Source organism: Sinocyclocheilus grahami, unplaced genomic scaffold (genome assembly GCF_001515645.1).
Source record: "Sinocyclocheilus grahami isolate Dianchi unplaced genomic scaffold, SAMN03320097.WGS_v1.1 scaffold646.1, whole genome shotgun sequence".
NCBI lineage: Eukaryota > Metazoa > Chordata > Actinopteri > Cypriniformes > Cyprinidae > Sinocyclocheilus > Sinocyclocheilus grahami.
Genome location: NW_015505825.1, coordinates 386,918 through 409,955, shown reverse-complemented (window position 1 = coordinate 409,955; position 23,038 = coordinate 386,918). Strand labels below are relative to the sequence as shown.

Sequence of the window (23,038 nt, the reverse complement as noted above, 5' to 3'; positions counted from 1 at the left end):
ACCTTACTTGCGATAAAGAGGCAGAGTAGAGAAGATAACTTACTATGCTTCGCTTTGTTCAACTAAATTAGTTTACTTCGGGTAACTGACATTATTAACTTACCAGTTGATGTTATCATCGATACTATGGCATTCACAAGAAGATGATCCAAAATACACCTCCGATGTTGCAGACTACGTCCAGACTAGAAATCTGAAAATAACAAACAAAAGAAGTACTAGAAAATACTGTTTAATATCTCCACTGAAACTTTACCTCAGTATTTCACGTTAATTCACTGTTAAGGTTAAATAATGACTCGCCAGAGGAGCTAACTTACAATCGTACGTGTTTCTCGGTTTAACTAAGGTTTACTTCGAGCAATATAGGTGACCTTAACTTACCATACTCACCAGTCGATGTTATCAGCCTTTTGGCGGCATTCCAGCCGTCAGTCAGAAAAAAAGGCTCCAACTCCCGACATGAAAAATGACATGATGAATAATGTTAGTTTGCTGTTAACAAGTGAAAACATCTTAAAATATCGCAGTTTTGCATAAAACAGAAATAATATACTAACCTTTCGTCGAGTTAGGGTGCATTTCTCTTTTGTCCATTTACAGCCACTTCCAGCAAACAGTAAAAAATAAACAATGGCTCCGTTTGTGCGGTCTCATGGTCACCCTGCTCATCATCTGCAAAACACAACACTGAAGTCCTTCAGATGCTCAGGAGAAACTGCTCAATTCTCTACAAAAAGTAGCAAAAGTATTTTGTACATGGCGGCACCATGGTGTTTCAGTCGTAGTACAGTGGTATTTTTATTCAATACAATCACAGTAGCTGGCTTTAAGGGATAGTTCACCCAAAAATAAACATTTCCATCATTTACTCAACCTCGAGTTGTTCTAAACCTGTATACATTTCTTTGGTCTACTGAACACAAAGGAGGATATTTGGAATAATGTTAATATACAAACTATTCTCGGATCCCATTCACTTCCATAGAATTATTTCTTACTACTATGAAAGTGAATGGGACCCACGATTTGCTTGGTTACAAACATTCTTCGAAATATCTTCCTTTGTGTTCAGCAGCAACCATAATCCTTTGCGGTTTACAGTAAAATACTGTATACACATTTTACAGAATCTTACTGTACATATTAGAGTATAATACTGTTCAAATGACAAAAATCAGTTACAGTGTACCCCTTCACGTGAACGCGCGAAACGGAGGGGTAGGGGAAAGGGGTAGAATTGGGATTGGGCCTAAGGGTGAAGCCAGTGCACAATAAAGAGCTAGTGTCATTCTTGAGAATGGCAAGGGCTAAGGGATCTTCACTGTGGAACTGTGTTGCCTTGTGTAACATTATTTTATCCCGGGAGGCATAAGTGTGGTCTGTCAATGCCTGGAGCTCCCACTGAGTGCAGGCATCACTGTACTGAAGGGGCAGCTGCAATGGCTCCGTTTGTGCGGTCTCATGGTCACCCTGCTCATCATCTGCAAAACACAACACTGAAGTCCTTCAGATGCTCAGGAGAAACTGCTCAATTCTCTACAAAAAGTAGCAAAAGTATTTTGTACATGGCGGCACCATGGTGTTTCAGTCGTAGTACAGTGGTATTTTTATTCAATACAATCACAGTAGCTGGCTTTAAGGGATAGTTCACCCAAAAATAAACATTTCCATCATTTACTCAACCTCGAGTTGTTCTAAACCTGTATACATTTCTTTGGTCTACTGAACACAAAGGAGGATATTTGGAATAATGTTAATATACAAACTATTCTCGGATCCCATTCACTTCCATAGAATTATTTCTTACTACTATGAAAGTGAATGGGACCCACGATTTGCTTGGTTACAAACATTCTTCGAAATATCTTCCTTTGTGTTCAGCAGCAAAAAGAAATGAACATAGGTTTGGAACAACTTGAGAGTAAGTAAATTACATCATTTTAATTTGAGCTATCCCCCTATGCACTTTTTTGTAACAGGTTTCTACTGCTATCAACAACTTCAGCTTAGCACTAAATATTATTCATGCCCAATAGGAGTGTCATCAATAAAGAAATAGTTTAAACAATGTCTTTTGTTAATCCCATAATCCTTTGCGGTTTACAGTAAAATACTGTATACACATTTTACAGAATCTTACTGTACATATTAGAGTATAATACTGTTCAAATGACAAAAATCAGTTACAGTGTACCCCTTCACGTGAACGCGCGAAACGGAGGGGTAGGGGAAAGGGGTAGAATTGGGATTGGGCCTAAGGGTGAAGCCAGTGCACAATAAAGAGCTAGTGTCATTCTTGAGAATGGCAAGGGCTAAGGGATCTTCACTGTGGAACTGTGTTGCCTTGTGTAACATTATTTTATCCCGGGAGGCATAAGTGTGGTCTGTCAATGCCTGGAGCTCCCACTGAGTGCAGGCATCACTGTACTGAAGGGGCAGCTGCAATGGCTCCGTTTGTGCGGTCTCATGGTCACCCTGCTCATCATCTGCAAAACACAACACTGAAGTCCTTCAGATGCTCAGGAGAAACTGCTCTATCTGTCTATATCCTGACGAGACGTCGCCTCAGAGTCTTCACTGGAGCATTGTTTCTTGGGGAATGGATGATTTTCCGTGGGTCTGCCATCAACGAAGTGGAAAGAGCAAACATACGGAAATTTCGGTGGTTTCTTTAAGTTTAAGGCTTTTAACCAAAGCCGACGAGCTTCTTCTCCCTTCGGAGGGACGTGCAAATCATAGGGACCAGCAACATGTTAAAGTATCTATATTTCAAACTGCACTAATAAGCTAATGTCAGCTGGATTTACAACTGCTGTAATATTTATAATATATTGTATTTATAATATGCATATTGCAATATATAATTGCTATATATCTTAACATTCATGACTTTTCATAGTCAAATTAACCAAAAAATGCATATCAAAGAGAGAGAGAACACTGATGTTTTTTTGTTCTCAGGTTAAATGCTGATCTATAAAACTGGCCAATATTAAGACTCAGTATTCTAGATAAAAGCTTCACTTATACCAATAATGAGCAGCAGCCCTGTGGCAGGATGGTTTTCATTTCTGCATTCATCATGTTTGTCTCGGGCTGAACAGGTGTGTATAGGGGCATCTTCAGAGTGTGTGTGTGTGTGTGTGTCATTAGTCTCTTGAACAGTTCACACAGCGGTCGGAAACAGACTGTACCATCTCCAGCACTCTGGACAGATGAAATCAGGGCTGCGTTCAGCCCCGACAAAACGGTGCAAAACGTATTTTAAACGGTGGTGCGTTGAACACCTTGTTCTGATGACGCAAGAGTTGCAACTATGGCAGCTGAGAAGACCATTCTTTGTGTTCTTTTTGAAGAATTTTCGGAGCCTGATGAAATCGGTATAAATACGTGTTTAATACAGCAAAATACGCTCGATGTTACAGTCACTGCCCTTGCCGTCCAGAATAAAAGAGAACATCCCAATAGACTGTGGTTCCTAATTATTGTGATCCAACGTTTGCCTCGCATTTCAGGATGAAAAGACCGCGTGGTTTATATACATGTTGCTGCTGATTGGGCTGACATTTTTGACACCTACCAAACAAGAGAAAACGTATCTCAAACCCCGTTGCACACCGTTTCCAGGAAACATGTCGTTCAACCCGGAAACCGTAGCAAAACGTTGCACACCGGTTTGAGTTTGAACTTGCCCCAGATTGGTTTATTGTGCTCCGTGCTCCACCTCCCTGAGTAAAATGAAAACGGCTGCCAATCCAAGTACAAATCAGAATGTGTTATATTTTGAGTTTATTGCCTCAACAGGAGTTCCACCCATGCAGTCTAAATAATTCAGTGGCTTTGTAAATATCACAACAACAAATAACTATAATCTCTGAATATCACAAAAAGTGATAGTGATTGTGTACCAAAATGAATGCTTCAAAATCCATTTCTGTTTGTCAGAACATTTAATGGGATAGTTCATGCAAAAATGTAAATTGTCATAATTTACTCACTCACAAGCTGTATGATTTTCTTTCTTCTGCTGAACATAGAATAAGATATTTTGAAGAACGTGCGTAGGTCCAGCTGATGGACCTCATTGACTTTCACTGTATTTTTGTTTAAATGAGGAAATATTAAAATAGTAAATTATTATAATCCGTGTAAGAAAATAACATTGGAAAACATAGAGGAACTTGCAATAAATTTAGGGGATAAGGTTATTTGTTGTGGAGATTTTAATGGGCATAATACGTTGTGGGATAGTTATAATGATTCAAATGGGGAAGTAATAGAGGACTTAATGGAACTAAAAAATGTAGTGTGTGTAAACAATGGAGATGGTACTAGAATAAATGTGGTAAATGGGAAGGAAACGGCAGTTGATATTACAGTTGTATCGGAAGCTATAGCAGGATTATGTTGGTGGGAAGTTAAGAAAGATAGTACGTTAGGAAGTGATCATTATCCAATTTTTATAGAAATAGGTATAAGAAATGAAATAAATGAGTCAAGTGGGTCAGAAAGATGGGTATTTAGTAAAGCAGATTGGGTGAAATTCAGGGAGATAAGTGATGAAATGATGGGAGTAATTAATAGTGATGAGGAAATAGAGGAATTAAATCGAGTAGTTTGTGGAGGTATAATAGAAGCAGCAAAACAATCAATTCCAAGAAGTTTAGGGAATAGGAGAAAGAAGATAGTCCCATGGTGGACGGAAGAATGTGGGAAAGTAATAAAAGAAAGGAACAAAGTTTTTAAAATACTTAAAAGAACACACAATTTTGAAGATTTAATCAAGTTTAAAAAGATGCGGGCAAAGGTAAGAAGAACTATTAAAACAGCAAAAAGGGAATATTGGAGATCATTTTGTGAGTCAGTGGGAAGAGAAACAGATATTTATAAAGTATGGGGCATAATAAGGAAAATGAATGGAATTAGGAGAGAGGTTAGATATCCTACATTAATCAATAATGAAGGCACAGCTGTGACAGAGAAGGAGAAACCGGAAATGATCATAAAAACATTTGACAAAATCCATAGTTCGGATAATGTTAACGAAGAAGGGAGGAAAGGACAAGAGGGCTATTCAAGTAAAGATTGGGAAAGAATTTTCAGAGATAATAAAGGTAGAAAATGGAACACCACAAGGGAGTATAATTAGTCCTTTATTATTTTCTATTATGGTTAATGATGTGTTTTTAAGTGTTGAAAAGGGAATAGGAATTTCTCTTTATGCAGATGATTGTGCAATCTGGAAACGAGGGAGGAATTTAGAGTTTGTTGTAAGGAAAGTGCAAGAAGCAATAACAGAAGTAGAAAGGTGGTCATATAAGTGGGGTTTTAGATTCTCTGTTGAAAAAACTAAAAAATTATTCTTTTCAAAATGTAGGATTAGTAAAGAGGTAAAATTTTAATTATATGGTCAAGATATAGAAAGAGTATCATGTTTACGAATATGCAAAGGAAGCAACAAAGAAAGTAGACATAGATATGCATTTAAAGTATGGTAAGAGTGAAATGAAGTAAAAATGTTTTTTATTGGTCTTATGAAGTATTCTAATTTGTTGAGATAGTGAATTGGTGGGTTTTTGTTAAATGTGAGCCAAAATCATCACAATTAAAAGAACCAAAGACTTCAACTACTTCAGTCTGTGTGCATTGAATTTATTTAATACACGAGTTTCACAATTTGAGTTGAATTACTGAAATAAATGAACTTTTCCACGTCATTCTAATATATTGAGATGCACCTGTAATGATTGAGATTCTTCAAGCAATATATAGGATCCAGATGATGGGAATTTAAGTAGCTTTCTGTTGGGTACCAGCGCATATGGGAGTTAAAGGAAATGAGTTCGCACACGAATATGCAAAGGAAGCAACAAAGAAAGTAGACATAGATATGCATTTAAAGTATGGTAAGAGTGAAATGAAGTGTGTAATCAAGCAACAGATGGCAGAAATATTGGGAAGAAGAAAGAACAGGGAGATGGTTTTATAGCATTCAAAGAATTGTTGGTAAGTACAGAATAACAGGAAGAAATAGACGTGAGGAAACTATAATCTCAAGGCTTAGATTTGGCCATACTGCTCTTAATAGCAGTTTGAAGAGAATGGGGAGACATGAAACTGGAAAATGTGAATATTGTAATATGGAGGAAAATGTAGAGCATGTTATAATGAAGTGTCCAAGATACGGAAAGGAAAGAAAGATACTGATGGATGTCCTCAAGGAAAATAAAGAAAAACTTAATTTGATGAACATTTTGGGGAATAAATAAGGGGATAAAAACTTTCAATTTTTAATGCGTTATTTAAAGGACATTATATAATAGAATTTAGTGAAGAGTACGGTACTGATCCACACTCCTAATCAGTAGGTGGCGGTAATGCACCTAAAAGTTGTATGCCATCCACCATTAAACACCAAGAAGAAGAAGAACTAAGCAAGAAAATTCTGCTTGTGAGCTCTCGCAAGCTGTGTCTCATTTAGAAGGCTGCGACCTTGTGTCACAGGATTTCGGAGGATGCATGAGGTGTGTCAGATATCCTTCGCTGCTACAGATAACCCACAATTCTTTGCGTCGCCGTGAACAACCGTTGTTAATTTGAAAAATGCCGGCGCCGGCAGATGTGGTGTTTACAACTTACCTTAATTCGCCTCGGTAAAAACGGATAAACTTTGTTTTTAATATCCTCCTCCTTTTTTTCTCTCTAATAGATGCCTGCTGTAGGTACGCTGCAGCTCCTCAAACATTGAACAACATTACTGTTCAAATTACTTTCCAAATTTAGAAATAATTTCCCTTCATTTAAGTAGTGTGAGAGCGCAACGATGCTCTAAATGTGTTGGCATAGCAACGCGATACTTCCGGTTTCCTTTTCCGCCCGACCTACGGAGGCCGTCTCGTTTAATTCTAGGTTGAGGACACTTCGTATATGCGTCCTACAGAGGGTGCAGCCTTCTGAATGAGACACAGCGGCAGTCACGTGCTGGTCACGGAGTTCCCGCAGCTCTAATAGCTCTCTCTCTGCTGGCTGTCAAACACCGAGTCCTGGCCGATATCAGCTCTAAACAGCCGACAGCAAACCCCAGCATCGCGCAGGACAATGGGATGAAACCCAGTTGGAATCCGAGCATCGAGGATCTGTGTTTTAGCAAGATTAAAGGGCAGAATATGAAAGCTATATACTAGCCAACTGCTCATGACACATTAACAACACAGCAAAACACTCAGTGTTTCCTCGCTTATTTTTGGACTCGAGAAGGATGGAGTGGGACAATTCTGGGACTTTTGACGAGAGTCGAGCTGGTTAACAAAGACGTGAACGCTCTTTATAACTGTTGTGTAGTGGTGGGGTTGTTTACAGTTGTTCTGTCAGCTGCCAGCAGATTGTACTGTGGTCGTGTGTCTTATCTTAGCATTGTGGGGTATTTCTTTAAGTGTGTTTGGTCGTGCATAAGAGCTCCAGTATGCATGATGCATACGAGCCAGTTCCTATCCTGGAGAAATTACCCCTCCAGATTGACTGTCTGGCGGCCTGGGGTGAGTTCTGCTTCCCTTTCCTTCAACTCTCATGAGCAGTCTCTTTGGCTGTGTGTCAAAATCTGTTTAGCTGGCTACATACTATGTATGGGCGTCTAGTGAGTATTGCTACCTAGACAGATTTTATTGAGCAATATGGATCGAATAGTTGAATATAGAGATATGCCGGGATCAAATTTTCATGTTGCGATTAATTGCTAATGCTGTTATCGCGGTATTATCGCGGTATTGGAATTTAGTTTTTTTTTTAAGTGCCGTCATAATACAGTTTAACAGGTTTAATAGCTTTTTTCTTATAACAAAAATAACTGAACATTTAAATGCAATAAAGCAATACAGAAAAATGTATAAAGCTAAAAGTTTTACACAGATTAAAGTGCAGAAGAACTATAAAGACCAATAGGTATCCCTTTGCAATAAGACCTCATTAGCCTTAGTTAATGCATTAACATTCACAATCCGCAATAGCTACGTTTGCTACAGAAGTGATTAATTATTAGTTAAGTCTTAGTTCATGTTAGCTTGTTAAATAACACAGTTGCAACTTTCGATTTTAACAATGTGTTATTAAATATAGGAATACCTAAGATGTTGAGAAGAATTATTCATTGGCAGTTTATGTTAACTAATGAATTAACTAATGTTAACTAATGAAGCCCTGATGTAAAGTGTGACCGAACAATAAAGAAGAACACTTTCAAACAATATCTAGGGCATGTTGTAGTCCAGATTAAAATGTAAAAAAAGGTTTGAAAATAAATAGCCTATTAAGTCTACATATGTAAGTATTTGGCGCTGTGATGAACATCAGAGCAAATACACAAATCTGAATGGCTGTTTAAATCATTTACTTGTTTACATCAGAGTGCGCACGCCTCTTTCGCGCAGCATGCAGCGGTGTTGTGCATTTTGACCAGTTGATGGGAAAAGTATTCTTAAAATGCATTCAAAATTCTGAATAACTTGTAATATATAATTATTCACGGTATTTAGAAGAGCCCACGATAACAATACCGTGCATATTCATTACCGTGATATATCGCATTACCGAATACCGGCACAAGTCTGTAATGATCAAATGACCTTTCTCTGGTTATGTATCACAACCTGATGAGCTGAGCTGCCTATCAAAAAAAAAAAAAAAGAAGCTGGTCAGCTGACTTAGAAACAGGCCTGTGATGTCCAAAACAACTGGTTTTGAGTCATAGCTGGAGAAAAGACAACTATTCTGAAGAACAAGAGTTATTTTATGAGTTAGGCAGCTTACAATGTGTTGAACATGTAGTATTATTGTACATGTTTAGATTAGATTCAATCAAGCAAGTATAAGGGAAATGAAAGCTCAGTAAAGTACAGTTAAACCAAGTGTTAATTCCACATATGTGAGGTTTATGAGGTACATATTGAGGGTGTGTGATTATTAGAGCCATCTAAAGGACTCTTGGGTCAATTCATCTCAAGTTGTCCAGTGTAAAAGTGAAACTGAGCAATCATTGCATGACATTTAAATCTGCTAAATATTTCTGTATGTTCACATACATGTACCTTGAAATGTGCTCTAGACCAGTGGTTCCCAACCTTTCTTCAGTCGCGGCACAGAATGAGAGGGCAGCGTTACCAGAGTTGCCCAAATACCACACCATGCTACAACAAAGATTAGCACGTTACTAGCATGTTGCTAGCATGTTTGTAGCATGATTAGCAAGTTTCTAGCATGATGCTAGCATGATTAACAAGTTACTAACATGTTGCTAGCATGATTAACAAGTGACTAGCATGTAATTAGCATGATTAGCAAGTTAATAGCATGTTGCTAGCATGTTTCTAGCATGATTAGCATGCTACTAGCATGTTGTTAGTTGTCTTCAGCAGAGATTTACTACTAATCACCAGAAGCGACTTTACTGACGAGATTTGCATGAAAATCGCATTTGATTTTTTGGCCCAGCCCTAGTTGTTAGCATGATTAGCAAGTGACTAGCATGATTGGCAGGTGACTAGCATGCTGCTAGCATGATTGGCAGGTGACTAGCATGCTGCTAGCATGATTGGCAGGTGACTAGCATGTTTCTAGCATGATCAGCAAGTTACTAGCATGTTTCTAGCATGATTACCATGTTACTTGCTAGCATGATTAGCATGCTACTAGCATGTTGCTAGCATGATTGGCAGGTGACTAGCATGTTTCTAGCATGATCAGCAAGTTACTAGCATGTTTCTAGCATGATTACCATGTTACTTGCTAGCATGATTAGCATGCTACTAGCATGTTGCTAGCATGATTGGCAGGTTACTAGCATGTTGTTATGCTGCGTTCAAGTCCTCCTGGGACGTTTGTACTTACGAGTTGACAAGTCGTAATAACGACGTCAGGTAAGTCACTTTGGTCGGAACAATATGGCGATTGAACTTTTTTTCCATAAAATTCAACGATTTTTTTAAACTTTACATCTACAAAATGATGAATAAAGAATGTGCGTCATTGTGTTTTTGCTTTTTTCTGTTTTTATTCAATTTATGAAGGTGATGTGAACTGAATCATTATGTTCTTTGGTAATTATACAATAATATAATATTTTGTAGATGTAACAAAGTTTTATTTTACATTACAAAACAATTATCATTTTATTAATTTCAACAAATTTACCATCAATACAGATGCTGCATATCTAGTCTTTGGATGCGTCCATTGCATCCGACACGTTTTCTCATGTGTGTCGCCCCCAACTCTGAAACTCTGGACTCTGAAAAAAATGTAGTTTCCCACTCGTAATAACAACTTTGTGGTGGCGTTCATGTGTTCAACTCGTAAATACAATCTATCCAACATGACTTGAACGCACCAATAGTATGTTTCTAGCATGTTAGCATGTCGCTAGGATAGATAGATTAGAAATATTAGATAGATAAGTTTGAATGGATTAGAAATAGTACATGGAAGGGAAGTCTGATAGAGTCTAATGGGCTCCAGTTTGTTTTCATTTGAATTTTGGCTTCAGTTTGTGATTTTATTTATTAATTTTTTTTGCTTTCTCAAGCCAACTTAATAAATACATGAATAAAATGACACAAAAAACTGTGATTTTGCAAAACCAATACATGGAGGTAAAAAATGTATTGATATATAAATAAAAATAGTCAAGCAATTTTAGAATTTTTGGACCACTAGAGCTGACCCTCTTAATTTTGTTTGTACTACTATGAATTTTTCATGCTGGATGCTTCATCCATCAGGCTGTCAGGAAGCTGAACTCCCTCCCGACCTTGCCCCCCCTCCCCTCTTTTGCCCCACGCACCACTGAACTCTGACCCTCTGATGGACTCTCCCACTCCCCCCTCCCAAATACACACACACACACACTGTCACTTTAATCAGTCTGAATAAGCTCTTTGCACTACAAATCATTATATCTGCACTGTTGTCTACTTCACTGGTTTGCACTCTATCTGCCATGTGCCTTGTTCTGCTTTATATATATTTTTACGTTTGACCTTATTTGTATAGTTGGGTCTGAGAGTAACGCAATTTCAATTCTCTGTGTGTATGTGCTGTACATGTGGAAGAATTGACAATAAAGCAGACTTGACTTGATGAACTCATTTTTAAAACGTTGCCATGTGTCACTGATGTGTGATAATCATACTGTGTTTCCAGATGACTGGCTGCTTGTGGGGACCAAACCAGGCCATCTCCTTCTGTACAGGATCAAGAAAGATGCAGGTGCATAGTTTATGTTTGCACCTGTGCTTATAGCTTCAGTCATTTGTGGAGTTTATTTTTAAGCTGAAGTGGCAATGCCTTTTAATAATAATATAATTAATAATACATTTTATTCACAGGTACAAACAGGTTTGAAGTTACATTAGAGAAATCCAATAAGAACTTCTCAAAGAAGATTCAGCAGGTATGAACAGATAGAGAAGTCCATCCAATTAAAGGATTAGTTCAGCCAAATGTTGTCATTATTTACACGCCATTATGTTGTTCTATTATGTCATCCATGGATAATACTTAATGTTATACCTGTTTCCCACACAGAGCTGTCATATGATTTGACTATGGTGTTCTTTGGTCTTTTTTTGAGTTTGAGTTTATGGGCAAACTGCATGAAGGTTCTTCAAAAATATTATTATAATTATTTTTGTATTTTTTATTTGCATACGTCATGAGGGTGGAATAATAATGACAGAATGAATGTGGTGAGCTATCTTTAAAGGAACAAGTGTTGATTGCTGCTTCTAATATTTGTTTTTCTGTTTCCTCTCAGCTTTTTGTGGTGTCACAGTACAAGATTTTGATTAGTTTGTTGGGTAAGTATGTTTTCCAGATTTGTTTAGTCAAAGACTACTCCGATCCTTCGGTTTACATGTGCACCAATAATGTGATTATGTCCAATAATGAAAAGGAATGACTCCCAGTGAAATGTTTGCATGACACAAACAAACCTCCCGTTTGCATGTGATTTTCATTATTCTGATTATTCGCTAAGAAGTGTGGTTATATTTGCCACCATTATTCACATACCCCGATGCACAGCACAAATGATGAACTTGCATGCAGTAGGTGTGTTACTGGCCACATTTCTTTAGGGGCATTGATGAACATGTGATAGCAATGCTGCTGTAACTGGGTTTGCCTATACTGACCATTGCATTATTTTCTGAATGAAGATTCAGCAGAGACTGGTGGCAGCATGTTTTGTTGACAGAGTTCAGCAATTTGGAGTGGAGGGAAACTTCATTCAAGCACATGCACACTTTAGTCAAGAGTGGTATAGATGTGATTAGAGGTGTTTACATGCCTGTTTATTGCGATTTAAAATTGGCATATGCCGCATAATTTACTCTGACTATGAGCTCAAACGCATGAATGTGATCAAAGTATTGGGTTTACATGAGGTAATTGTTAATCGCGATATAATCACATTATGAGGGTGCATGTAAATGTAGTTATTGTAATATGATGTGTTCATTTGTGGCTTGCATTTGAGGAACTTGTATCCTAGATCAAATTGGTGTGGTGTAAGTGAAAAGCATCTTAAGGAACTGTGTAGTTTCAGTGTCAGCAGTATCATTGCCTTCTTTTGTTTCAGAAAATAACATCCACGTTCACGACCTGCTCACGTTCCAGCAGATAACTGTTGTGTCCAAAGCCAGAGGAGCCTCACTGTTTGCCTGTGACCTGCAGGTAGGTTAAAGAATGGCAAGTGATTGCAATTGTTCGTTAATGCTTTGACCTAGCGATCAAATCTGATTTCTTATTTTTATTTTTGTCTCTCTCTCTCTTTCTTCAGCAGTCTAGCTCAGGTGAGGCCAAACTGCGCATGTGTGTTGCAGTCAAGAGGAAAATTCAGCTGTATTACTGGAAGGACAGAGAATTCCATGAATTACAGGTCTTGAGGCTTGGAAACACAGAAATGAAAGATTGCTGGTAAGCCATAATGTTAGCCTAAATCATGTTTATTCACTATTGCAGGGGGATTTCGCTGCTCCAGACATTCCCAAGTCCATGGCTTGGTGTGAGAACTCCATATGTGTGGGTTTCAAGCGAGACTACTATCTGATCCGGGTAAGTCAAACAAATGTAGTTCTGCTTATGAATGTGTAGTTTGCAGTTTTGCCAGAAGACTGTCTATGTTAGGTAGCATCAATACAACAGCGGACAGTATATATCAGGTGGACAGTGAACAGACTGTGGCATTGCCATCAGAGCCCGAGACCAGATTTTCTCTCAAATTCTGCAGCTAACTGTATCACAATATGGATGCTCATACACACATGTTTTTTTGGGGTCAGTCATGTGACTTTTCTCTTTAGATGGATGGACGTGGCTCAGTCAAAGAACTGTTCCCCACAGGGAAACAGCTGGAGCCATTGGTGGCCCCGCTGGCTGATGGGAAGGTCGCAGTGGGTCAGGATGACCTCACGGTTGTTTTGAACGAAGAAGGCGTCTGCACTCAGAAATGTGCCCTTAACTGGACGGACATTCCTGTCGCAATGGGTATGTATGATGTCAGTCTTAACAAACATGTTTCTCAGGTACTCATTAGCAACTTACCAAACACGTTTGATCACGAGTTCAGTCACTTAAAACAAGGTGAACGACTTAACAGATCATCAAGGAAACTGGTGTCCCGTTACCATCTTGAAAATAAACATGACTATTTTTAGTTTGTAATTCACATTTATGTTTTAATAAATAAATAAAGCAATAAGCCGTGGTTTACAGTGAATTTATAACGGCTAAGGGGCATTGTTAGGCACGACGCAAAGCTTTTATAAAACGGTTATTCCATATATGTAGTTAGGTTTCACAAAATAAAACCGAGCAAATAAAGTGTAATGATATAAATAAAAACAGTATTCTTCCAACAAACAATGTAGTTCCTCAGAAACAGTTGTGGTTGCCGAGCAACAGCTTCGAACGTGGCTCAGCCAATCAGAATCAAGCACCGGAACTCTCCGCTTTAGAATTAAAGGAACACTCCACTATTTTTGAAATTAGGTTCATTTTCCAACTCCCCTAGAGTTAAACCAATGATATTACGCAGCGAGCCATATCGGCCTAGAAAATCGCAGCTTTTCATTTTCCGTCGGTCTTAGTACACGATGTAACTACAGAAGAGTCAAGTTTTAAATAGGAAAAATATCGAAACTCTTTGGTCATTTTTGAGCGAGATGCTAACGGTCTAATCCGATTCAATGATCTATGCTAAGCTACAGCTAAAAGTGCTACCGCCAGACCCGGAGATCGGCTGAATGGATTCGAAAACAGTAAAACTCAACTGTTTAACTCTAGGGGAGATGGAAAATGAGCCTATTTTCAAAAATAGTGGAGTGTTCCTTTAACTTTTGGCAACCTAATCAAATAATCAGTAAAATAAAATTCTAAATCTCATCTAGTTTTACTTTCGGATATCCACAACAAATTGAAAACGCACCTAACATAATGTCATTTCTTTGACCTGATAAACTGTTAATAATAATAACAGCAAAAATAGTCAAATAATTGAACGTCATTACTTTTTAATAACTGAAAAAATATATATATTTGGTGTCAAAATTAGTTTGGAGAATTGTGAAATTTCTCTGGTATCTAACGTTTTGGTATCTTAACAGCCTCGTTTCCAGCAAAAATTATCATGTCGTGATATACATTTTTATCATGATGTAAAGTTACTTGTGTGTAATAAACAGCTATATTTACCTACATGTATTTTCATTAAAACATTCTGAAAACTTCCACAGACCTTTTCTGAGTGATGATACAAACAAATCGAGTCGTTACAATGAATTCGAACTGAGTCATGGAAATGAATGAATGCAAGAGCTGTTCTGTGCCTGCAGAACTCAGGAGAAAAACCTACAGATTTCCACAGACTTAAGAACACCCAACATGCAAAATTCATCAAATCCTCTGCTCTTTGCATGGCTGCTTTTTAAATGTTTCCTCTTATTTATTAAACTTTCAGCTAGCAATTAGAGAGTATGGTACTGTCTAACACATTTGACCATTCTTAAATCCATTCTACTGATTTTTCAAGTCATTTCTGAGTCTATTTCCACATGTCTGTTGATTAGAGCACCAACCACCGTACATCATTGCAGTGCTGCCACGCTACGTGGAGATCCGCACGCTTGAGCCCAGACTGCTGGTGCAGAGCGTAGAACTGCAGAGACCGCGCTTCATCACCTCCGCTGGGTGAGACCTGTCTATTAAAGCGATTTCATTAGTCATGTTTTCCAGTTTTTTCTGTCATTTGTTTAAAACTAGTAATGTCCTATTTGTCGATCAATCTGTTTTTTTCATGGGTTGGTCAAACAGGTTAGCAAAAAAGTCTGAATCAGTTCCCGCTTGTGTTCACTGAAGCAGATATTTACCTATAATCCACTGAAACACCTGCAGAATGCAGATGCATCCTATTTGAGAAGATGATGTTTATTAAAGTTATTTGCTCATCATCTTGACAGTTTCGTGACATTTGCTCATACCCCAACTTTAGTTATTTTTGCTCTAATGTTTAAGGCATGTTTTCCTTAAATTGCTGTGAAAGGTGATCTGACTCTGTTCTTTCTGTCCCTCTGTAATTTCACAGATCGAATGTTGTGTATGTCGCTAGCAATCACTTTGTTTGGCGTCTGGTGCCCATCTCTATAGCCAGCCAGATACGACAGCTGCTACAGGACAAACAGTTTGAACTGGCACTTCAGCTAGCGGTGAGAAACTTTTTCACATCCAGTAAATACTAAATGCAAAGTACACAGTGTTATCATATGCTGAGCTTGTTTTTGTCTCGTCTTTCCTCAGATAATGAAGGATGATTCAGATGCAGACAAGAGACAACAGATCCATCACATTCAGAACCTGTTTGCCTTCAACTTGTTCTGTCAGAAACGCTTTGACGACTCCATGCAGGTGTTTGCAAAGTTAGGCACAGGTGAGTTCATACAGCAGTGATGATGCACCACAAGTACGGAAAGACGGACGTGTCCGGTGTGTGATGCATTGCACACATTTTTTTTAAATAAAAATAAAGACATAAATGCATATAAAATTTCAGTACGTTTGGGTTACACATCTTTAACATAAAATGTAAGATTTCTGTAATATAAACCTTTAAAATATTCTGTTTTACATCAATAAATCCAATTTATTTCAATCTCATGCATTAAAAAAAAAATTGGTATTGCTTGTTCCACAGCTGGCCACATTTTAAACATGCTCATACTATTTAACTAAATTAATTCTAAGCAATTTGAATAAATGCATTTTGAAAATATGATTAAATAAAATCAAAATGGGGGGGTTGAGTAACTTGCCAAATAAGTAATTGATTTGAGTTGTATTTTTTCATTGATTAAGTATTTGAGAGAAACTTTCTGGTGGGCAACCAACTGGTTTAAATACCAATCAATCAGACTGGCGTTTTGGAAAGGTCTTTTCATTTTTGTGTGCACTATAGATCAGATGGTCTGCGGTCTTGTTGTCTGGTTGCTTAATTTAGCCCACTAGAGAGTGCCATTGGACCAGGAAAGAAAGATGTATGCACAATAGAGTTCTGCAGTGATGAGGTATTTTTGTAGGCCAACCCTGGTTCCTTCAACAAAAACCCTATAGGATTTTTTTTTGCATTGGCTTCTAAATTGAGTTTGTGTCGTGACCAATAAAAATGTATGATTCTTACATGTGATAGTCTTCACAAATGAACACGACTTTTGTGAATTTAGAAGCCTAAATACAATCTCCAAAAGTAAAAAGCCAAACAGGCTATACATGACTTTAGCATCACCACCATTACGCTTCCAAACGATATTTAAAAAACCATCATCACTGAAAGTTGGCGTTAGAGTAGTAAGGCATTATAAACACAACGAGACTGTGACTAGTGAGTAGATGAGTTTATCTGTTCCACAACCTCTATAGTCCCATTTAGACACTTGTTAGCAAACTCATTTTTCAAGTAAAACATTAAAAAAAAGATCGCAAGTTGGTGTAACTGATATATTTTATATGGTAGAAAAATGTGAAAGTATCCTGAGCTTGTTCACCACAGACCTGATTTCAGACATTTAACCTAAAACCCAGTCAAAAAAACTCATTGAAAAAGCCAAACAGGCTATACATGACTTTAGCATCACCACCATTACGCTTCCAAACGATATTTAAAAAACCATCATCACTGAAAGTTGGCGTTAGAGTAGTAAGGCATTATAAACACAACGAGACTGTGACTAGTGAGTAGATGAGTTTATCTGTTCCACAACCTCTATAGTCCCATTTAGACACTTGTTAGCAAACTCATTTTTCAAGTAAAACATTAAAAAAGATCGCAAGTTGGTGTAACTGATATATTTTATATGGTAGAAAAATGTGAAAGTATCCTGAGCTTGTTCACCACAGACCTGATTTCAGACATTTAACCTAAAACCCAGTCAAAAAACCCCATTGACTCTTCTCTTATATAGATCCCACTCATGTTATTGGACTGTATCCAGACCTGCTCCCCTCTGACTACCGCAAACAGCTGCACTACCCCAACCCTCTGCCTGTGCTGTCTGGAGCCGAGCTGGAGAAAGCCCACCTGGCCCTCATAGACTACCTGACACCGGTATTCACGATTCATCAATTTCATACGGAGTGCTTTTAAACTTCTTTTCATCTTGTTACAGTCTTCTCTGCATCTTTTGTGATAGAAACGCAGTCATTTAGTGAAGCAGCTGAATGACTCGGACCCCTTCACCCCCTCCCCTCCCATGGAGGGGACCCCCACCATCAAGAGCCGCAAGAAGCTCCTTCAGATCATCGACACCACTCTGCTGAAATGTTACCTCCACGTAAGGCCTTCCGATTGTTCTCAGTAGCTCTGTTCTGCAAAGTGCAGACAGCATGTTAACTGAAATGGAGCCTTGATTAACAGCCATTGTTGATTCAAACCGAAATTGAAAATACAGTGAAGAACGATGATAGCAAATCACTATAGCCAGTTTATCTCGATTTTAAGAATGTTTCTTTTTTTAAACCACAGACCAATGTAGCCTTAGTGTCGCCTCTCCTGCGGCTGGAGAACAACCACTGTCACATAGAGGAGAGCGAGTATGTGCTGAAGAAAGCCCACAAATACAGCGAACTCATCATCCTCTATGAGAAAAAAGGCCTTCATCAGAAAGGTGTGCTCAATCTTCTCAGCTTCCGCTTACTGAGAAGAAAGTAGATTGTCATATGAATGTGTATGTGACCTCCAGTAATCTCCATTAGGAGTGTAATCTCTGTGGGTGTCCTCAAGCATCTGGATGTGATTTGGAGGGCTCAGAACCGCTCTTGTTTACAGAGATGATCTAATCATGTCCTGAGATGTTTTGTTGATGTCATGCCTTACAGAAGAGATGATGAGGAGCAGGCCATGTGGATCCACACTGCCTAAAAAACTCTCACTGCAGCCAAACAAACTTATTTATATAAACATCACTTTCATGAATATACACAGATTGCTGTTTGTATGCCAGCATTGACAGTAGACTTACAGAAGTGCGATTGTCCAGCTCTGCAGGTTCTGCTGGATCAGTCCACCAAAGCCAACTCTCCTCTGAAGGGGCATGAGAGGACTGTACAGTATCTTCAGAGACTGGGTAAGACGACCACACTCATTTACTGCACATAAACTACTTAGTTTTAACAAACAAGTTAACTGCTGTAGTTGGGATTGTGCACATTGAAGCTTAGTATTTACTTAGCTATCCTCAGAGTTTTTGGATGCCCTCTTTTGCCTGAAGGACGAGAAGTGAGCCAGAATCTTAAACGTGTTCGCAGTCCCACATGACCACCGCAGCTGCAAAATTTCAGTGGATTTTTTGGAGATTCCCACCTAGAGCTGCTTGATTATACCAAATAAAACCTAAATCAGCTTAGTGGCAAATTGGCAAAATATGGCTTAGTGCAATTATTAAATAGTTGTTTTAGAGTGAAGTGTGGCACTGTGTTCATTTACACGTGAGCAGATCTTTATGTGCTGCTGTGTCTCAACAAATGCTGCTCCACATGAGCTCATCTTTGCATCAGTTGCTATCAGTTCAGATCGCATTAAAGTAAATTTGCGCATGTAACATGCACCAACCATCTTCTCATACTTGTAAAGAAAAACACTGATGAACAAAAGAAAAGCTTTAAAGGCTCCCTGCAGTTTTCCATCAACATAAAAGTTGGATGGTTTTAATGTTTCAAAATATAGAAATCAAGACTGTCATTTTTTGTAAAATTAAGTTTTATAATTTCACTTTTGTAATGTAAAATGTAATAATAATAATAATGGTATTATTTCTTCTTAAATCTAATTCAAATCAAATTTCAATAAGAGTGTAGCACTCTCATCTCCATTTAACACTTTTGAACGTTAAAATCCATTTCCCACAAATACAGTATAGAAACCAGCCAACTGATTCTGTGTGTTAGTAACACTGGGATGATTGATAAGTAATATTCGTTCTTTCAGACTAAATCAGGGTTCCTCAAATCTTGCCCTGGAGGGCCAATGCGCTGCAGTTTAGCTCCAACCCTGATCAAACTCACATATTTTCTTATGATCCTGAAGACATTGATTAGCTTGCTCAGGTGTGTTTGATTAGGGTTAGAACTAAACTATGCAGGAAAGTGGATCTCGTGGGCCAGATTTGAGGATCCCTGGACTACATCAACAATATGATGTGTTTCAGGTGTGGAGAACCTGGGCATCATATTTGAGTTTTCGCCGTGGGTTCTGAAGATTTGTCCAGAGGATGGACTAAAGGTGAGATAAACATGATCTGGTTGTATTTATATGTGGGTCAAAGACGTTAAGATGTCTGCATCAAAAGAAATTTACAAAAGTGATTTTATGTCCATAGAAAGTACATTAAATGCAAGTAAAGTGTCTACATTTAAGGTTTCAAATAAGTTTTTGAAGAATAAAATGTTAAAATTTGGTTGAAATAATGTTCCATTGTCATTCAGTGTAACACTTAAAATATATAAAAGAATAAGTGAGCATAATCAATTTTATTGGGTTTTAAATGAGTAAAAAATGAATACTGACAAATGGGCGAAACCTAGGATAGTGGCAAATTTTAAAAAAAATATGTAAAATTACAACTAATTAGTATTTGGGGTGAAAGTAATTAGTTTTTTTAATATGTCATAAATTGATTTTTGTTGTAAATATGCCTGACAAGATTGTTACACTGAATGACATTTTAGTGGGTGTCTTCTGTAAATCAGGGGAAAATGTATGATATTTATTTTTTGCTCCGAAAAACAAAAATACAATTACATGAAACGGAAAACGTAAAAAAATTTAAAACAACAATTTAAAGCAGTATTGTTTTTATGCTTGAACCCTTTTTCGTCTTTGACCCATGTACTCCGTGGTTATTTTGAAACGCTTGAGTTTGATTAATCTTTTTCTACTTGCAGATCTTCACTGAGGACCTGACGGAGGTGGAGACTCTGCCCAGGGATAAGGTGGTGAACTTCCTGAAGGAGGGCTTCCAGGAGCTGGCCATCCCGTACCTGGAGCACATCATTCACCTGTGGGATGAGACACAGCCCGAGTTTCACAATGTTCTGATCCAGCTCTACCTGGAGAAGGTGCAAGGCCTCATGAAAGTGTACCTCAACTCACTGCCTGAAGGTCAGACACGCAGTTGTCACTCACTCACACTGCTTTATGAGAGCTGATCGAGCGGTTCTGCTGGAAACAATAGCACAATATCTACTGAAGTAATAGAAGTGAAATTCAGTCTGTCTGCAGCAGCTGAAACTATACAAAAATAATGAACACTGCAGCATAATCTCTGGTGACTGCTGTTGACTAAATTTGAGATAAAGTTTGTCTTTTTTAGGATGATATTTGGTACAATAATCTTTCATTCTCAGATAGAAGATTTTCCCCAGCACGTCATTTTTTATGGTTGTATTCTCATTAGAAAATGTTATGAATTTATGTGAGTGTTTAGATTTTTCATAAAAAGGAAGCTAGTTGTCGTTAACTGCAGAGACACCATTGTACATTTATATTATATTTTGATTGGCTTTATTTTATTGTGTTTCTACTTTGTAACTAGTATAAAATGTATAACACAGCTCTTGCCATCACTTATATTCAGAATTAAATTTTCATAAAATAACTTTATTATCATACTTTAATTAAGCCACCAAAACATTCATTTAATTCTTAAGGAAAGTAAACAAAATAATATTTACTGAGAGTTTGTGGTACTTATAGCAGTGCTCTTCACTAGTACTATACGTTTTGAATAGACCCTTTATTAACAACACGATTGTTTTTTCTGATGGAAATGACGACACATCTAAAAGAGTCATAATTTGTGTAAAAATTGAGTGGGTGTGGGCTAGACAGGGTTTTACAAAAAGAAGGAATAGAATAATGGATAACAAAAAAATTGTGACACAGAGTATCCATAAACATGTCTAAAACGAAGACTTGCCATCTAGATGATTTAAAGGCCAAGTGCGCTGTGTTGACTGTGTCCAGGTGTTCCAGCTGTAGCTGCAGGAAAGGAGGCGGGAGAGCTGGGAGAGTACAGGAACAAGCTTCTGTCATTTCTGGAAGTGTCCAGCAGCTATGAGCCAGAGCGACTCGTCAGTGATTTTCCATTTGATGGTGAGTTCACAGGTCAGAGGCATACAATAGAAAATCTAGAAATAAAACTGGATGACAAAAGCTGTTCTTGTGTTGCTTCCTCCCCTTCCTCTCTCTGGTTCTCTCAGGTCTGTTGGAGGAGAGGGCTCTTCTCCTGGGTCGTATGGGGAAACATGAGCAGGCTCTTTTCATCTACGTTCACATTCTCAAAGACACGCGTATGGCTGAAGAGTGAGTACCGCTCTGCACTGACCCCTAGCACTCTTCTGCATCACAAATACAACATGAAATTAAAATGGAAAATTAGTGAAAGTGACGTGACGTACATGTGGCCAAGTATGGTGACCCATACTCGGAATTAGTGCTCTGCATTTATCCCATCGAAAGTGCACACACACACCCGGAGCAGTGGGCAGCCATTTATGCTGCGGCGCCCGGGGAGCAGTTGGGGGTTCGGTGCCTTGCTCAAGGGCACCTCAGTCGTAGTATTGAAGGTGGAGAGAGCGCTGTACATTCACTCCCCCCACCTACAATCCCTGCCGGTACGAGACTCGAACCCGCAACCTTTGGGTTACGAGTCCGACCTCTCATTAGGCCACGACTTCCCCACAAAGTCTGTGTTTTACTCACCCTCGAGGCATCCTAGGTGTATATGACTTTGACGAATCCAATCGGAGTTATATTAAAAATTGTCCTGCCACTTCTAAGCTCTATCATTGTAGTGGGCGGATGTTTCTGTTCAACAGTCCGAAACACCCGAAACACGTTAAATAAAGTGCGCGCATCCATAATAAACATGCCTCACATGGCTCCGGGGCATGCATCCTGTAGCGAATCCATGCGTTTTTGTCAGAAAAATATCCATATTTCAAACGTAATAAACACTTCTCTCTCACTTCATCTATCTGTGGTACGTGGAAGCCGTTCTGGCGGATGACGTAAGACGTCGGCGTTGCGTGATTAGTGACGAACGCGGAGAGAGAACAAAACAAAACGCCAGTCACTAATTAGAAGTACAAGCTGAGGATTTGTAAAGAAAAATGTAGGAGGATTTCGATATAAGCCAAGAGAAGACTGGTTTTCCTTTGCTAAAGTAAAGAAACTTTGCTTCCTTTGCTCCTGTAAACAAACTCGCGAGACTAGCATTTCTCAGAGGAGCGCGCGTGATGAACAAAAACGCATGGATTTGCTACAGGAGGCCTTTATTCACCCCTCGGAGACGTGTGAGGCACATTTTATTATGGATGCATGTACTTTATTTGACATCTTGTAGACTGTTCAACAGAAACACTTACCCACTGCAATGATAGAGCTTGGAATAGACGGGACAATTTTTAATATAACTCCGATTGGATTCGTCTGAAAGAA

General features: G+C 38.4%; 1 protein-coding gene and 1 long non-coding RNA gene across 2 annotated transcripts in view; one reads left to right on the top strand and one right to left on the bottom strand.

Moving 5' to 3' along the window:
• The window catches only part of LOC107558492 (uncharacterized), an 18,260-nt gene extending 4,769 nt beyond the window's left edge, over positions 1-13,491 (bottom strand). The window contains exons 1-2 of the long non-coding RNA XR_001605485.1: positions 13,479-13,491; positions 7,193-7,194 (exon numbers count right to left, since the gene is read on the bottom strand). This is a non-coding gene — a long non-coding RNA (uncharacterized lncRNA). The remainder of the gene's footprint in view (positions 1-7,192; positions 7,195-13,478) is intronic.
• LOC107558491 (vam6/Vps39-like protein) overlaps positions 6,897-23,038 on the top strand; it is a 22,514-nt gene continuing 6,372 nt past the window's right edge. The window contains exons 1-20 of the mRNA XM_016242151.1: positions 6,897-7,218; positions 7,435-7,538; positions 11,194-11,259; positions 11,379-11,443; positions 11,807-11,849; positions 12,632-12,726; positions 12,833-12,931; positions 13,015-13,107; positions 13,356-13,539; positions 15,120-15,240; positions 15,635-15,755; positions 15,847-15,976; positions 17,505-17,647; positions 17,733-17,873; positions 18,065-18,206; positions 18,579-18,665; positions 19,746-19,819; positions 20,482-20,698; positions 21,563-21,691; positions 21,799-21,901. Coding sequence (XP_016097637.1) covers positions 7,466-7,538; positions 11,194-11,259; positions 11,379-11,443; positions 11,807-11,849; positions 12,632-12,726; positions 12,833-12,931; positions 13,015-13,107; positions 13,356-13,539; positions 15,120-15,240; positions 15,635-15,755; positions 15,847-15,976; positions 17,505-17,647; positions 17,733-17,873; positions 18,065-18,206; positions 18,579-18,665; positions 19,746-19,819; positions 20,482-20,698; positions 21,563-21,691; positions 21,799-21,901 — 2,126 coding nt within the window. The 5' untranslated portion in view covers positions 6,897-7,218; positions 7,435-7,465. The remainder of the gene's footprint in view (positions 7,219-7,434; positions 7,539-11,193; positions 11,260-11,378; positions 11,444-11,806; positions 11,850-12,631; positions 12,727-12,832; positions 12,932-13,014; positions 13,108-13,355; positions 13,540-15,119; positions 15,241-15,634; positions 15,756-15,846; positions 15,977-17,504; positions 17,648-17,732; positions 17,874-18,064; positions 18,207-18,578; positions 18,666-19,745; positions 19,820-20,481; positions 20,699-21,562; positions 21,692-21,798; positions 21,902-23,038) is intronic.